Source organism: Cyprinodon tularosa, unplaced genomic scaffold (assembly GCF_016077235.1).
Source record: "Cyprinodon tularosa strain WSP-4 unplaced genomic scaffold, ASM1607723v1 ctg1567, whole genome shotgun sequence".
Classification (NCBI taxonomy): Eukaryota; Metazoa; Chordata; class Actinopteri; order Cyprinodontiformes; family Cyprinodontidae; genus Cyprinodon; species Cyprinodon tularosa.
In genome coordinates this window covers 33,793-36,867 of record NW_024038402.1, presented here as the reverse complement: position 1 = coordinate 36,867, position 3,075 = coordinate 33,793, and the positions used below count along the sequence as shown (strand labels likewise).

At 35.0% G+C, this 3,075-nt stretch overlaps 1 protein-coding gene across 1 annotated transcript; it reads right to left on the bottom strand.

The window, feature by feature from the left end:
* Positions 1-230: 230 nt before the first annotated feature.
* LOC119780179 (doublesex- and mab-3-related transcription factor 1-like) lies at positions 231-2,040 on the bottom strand (the record flags this gene model as incomplete). The annotated part of the gene is made up of 2 exons (XM_038280101.1): positions 1,843-2,040; positions 231-387 (listed from the first exon to the last, which is right to left on the bottom strand). Coding segments are annotated over exons 1-2 (355 nt in total), but the record flags the coding sequence as incomplete, so codon positions are not given.
* Positions 2,041-3,075: the final 1,035 nt, after the last annotated feature.

Here is a 3,075-nt window from a genome sequence, read left to right as displayed (position 1 = left end):
GTTTAAAAATTTTCCCCCAATGAATACATTTACTAATTTACTGTGTTTGCTGGGAACAGCAGGTGATGAAAGATTTGCATTTGCAATGAAGTGCCCACGAATCTTTTACCTTTTTTTTTTGTAAAATATAGGCTGCTTTCCATTTCTCACATAAGTGGTTAACAATTTGACTGGCCTTTGTATTAAAAAAGCTACAGGAAGGGATCCTTTTTGGGACAGCAGCGATTCACCTGACACAGCCAGAGAGGAGGGGCCGATGTTGAAGGGCGAGCTGGAGGATCGGCCTTCCAGAGAGAACAAACATTCGGCAAGCGGTTCGTTTTTCATCATAGGAGGACTGCGTATTCCCATTTCCTCTTCTTGAGCCTGTTGTCTCCTTAGTGCGACCTTTAGGGAGAGGAAAACTTCATTATAATGGGTCTGGATTAAAACAAATATCCCCTTTATTACATTTACCAACTTACAAAAAATACTAAATGATGTTTTGGGACCGTGATTAAGACTAACTAGTTTTTAATGCTCCCTTCTAATAAGTCAGCAAACAGTACTTTGTAATCGATTGAGATTTATTTTCCCCTAAATCATTTCATACACTGATCCCCTTCAATCTAAAGCTGTAGCACACGTTTTTTTATGTTTATAAACGTGTTATCTTTTACAACAGTTTTACAAACAGAAAAATCCGTAATATCAGTTTTCAACTCCAAATCTGTTTTCTTGTGTCATTCAAAAAAAAGTCCACTTCGGAGAACAGAAACCAACCAACCATGAAAAAATGCGAATAGTTATCTCAGCTCATTTTTTTTTTTTTTTGGGGGGTTATCTTATTAATACTATTTGTTTAAAACAACAGAATTTACAGATTAAAACTGTCAGAAACATTTGTCCTCAATTGTTTTTCTTGGTTACATAAAAATGTTTCGAAATGTAAAAATAAAATCAGCATTATTGTAAAAAAAAAAAAAAACTAATGCAGAACTAAATTCATTAATATATCACAATAAAATAACGTCATATCTACCCTTTTTTACCAAGTAGTAAATAGAGTCATATGTGTTCCCAGTGGATACTACAGCTGTCGATTTCAGTAGCTGATCAAATTCTAGGAGTTTGTCTTATGAAAAAGAAAAATATATATCATAATCCAATGTTTTTTGCTTTTTTTTTTTTTGTTCTCTAAGTCGCTGATGGTTTATCTGTTTTATATAATTGTATTTCTTGGTTTTAAAATTGATAAAAAATGAACAGAGCTGGATTATAATCCTTCATGAAAGTTTTTTTGTGTTATTTTCATATAATAATATCTGAGGAAAAGAGTTTAATTCATGAATAAATAAACTTTAACAAGATAAATAATTAGCAACATATCTGTAAGTAAAGTTTTCAGTCAATTATTCAATAATTTGCACTTTCCCCTGACAAAATACCTTATGTGCTAATTAAACTGTTTGATTAAAAACAACATTTATTGTGACTTTAGAAGTTATGTTTTAGATTATTTTAACTACAAGAAACTGAATTGAATCACTTTAAACGTTTGGTTCTGTCAAAATATCTGATATTTCATTTTTATTTTGAAAATATCAATGCAGAATAGCGAAAGTAACAATTTAAACATAGCCACGAATTACAGAAAAGACTAGATAAGCATGTTACAAAGTTTCCAGATAAGTTCTTCAGAATAAACAAAATAAATGTTTTATTTTATTTTTGTTTAAAAAAAAAAAAATGATACAAGTTAGAATAACTTATTTCTTTTAGGAGATGATATCATTCATTAATTTTTTTCTCTGTAGAGTTTCCATGCCTGCAGGGCGGAAGTTAGTTGTTTTAACAGCTTACCTGTGCCGCCATGACACGCTGCCTCTCGGCAATCAGTTTGCATTTAGGACACTGGCAGTCCTTCCAGTCGCAGAAGTGTTTGTGTCCTTTTAAAGCCTTGAACAAACCGTGATTTCTGCAGCGAGAACATTTCGGCTTCCTGGGAGATTGGCCTCTAGGCGGAGATGTGGGGTTTGATCCCTCCTTGGTCTTCCCCATGGCTGCATGGCAGAAGATGGAGTCACATTTATACTCTGAGGCCAGCCCCTCCCAGACACAACATCCTTATCAGGAGAGAAGCTGTGAGGCATCCCTCCCTGAACTCAGCGAGAAATTGAAAAGGTTTTGTTTCAAAACACAACTAAAACATTTAATTTTTTCAGACATATCTCGCTGTCACATTCATTAAAGGAATAGTACACCCAAAACATGATTAGCCGTCATTTTCTACTCACCCCCAGGGGCGTCTCTAGGTTTAAGAAACAAGGGTGGCTCAGCCCCTTGCGCGCCGAATTTTTTCAGTGCACCTGCTAAGGCGTTGTCTAAGACAAGGGTGTAACTTTGTGTTGAAAGTTGGTGGGGACGGCTCATAAGGAAAGGGAGCTACCTGCGCGACGCCTTTTTTTGTTTTGTTTGAAAGGATAAAGCCAAAAAAATGCGAATAACATTTATCAATTTAATGCTTACAGTTGAAAACATAACTGTTACAATATTCACTTATATATTTTGTGCAAAAAATATCACATAAATCTAAACAGACAGTACAAATCAAAGAAATCAAATAAATATATCAATTTTGTAGAACATTTATTGACAGTCAATTTTGGGTCACTTTTTAAAATTAATTTACTTTTAAACCAGGACTCGGACAAGATCTTATGGGGCCTTAAGCAGAATATGATTAAGCAACTCCGTCTTTCTGTCAAGAACATCCACCAGCAGGGTATCCAGGGGGGATTTACCATTAGGCAATACTAGGCAGTTGCCTAGGGCCCCAAGTTCCTGGGGGCCCCATAAAACCCTGTTTCCATGTATGGTTAATACAACTAATCCTTATTTGTGCACATTAATTATGTTTTTGATAAAAATCCTTTGTCTAAAATGCCATCAGAACGCTGATAAATAGAGAGGAAAAAGGGACAAGAAGAGAGGGACAAAACCTAGAACAAATAATGGATGTCTATTCTATTAACATTTCTCTATCTGTAGAATGGGTCTGTTTTATGGGTTTACTTCTCAGGGGGCCCCCTGCCT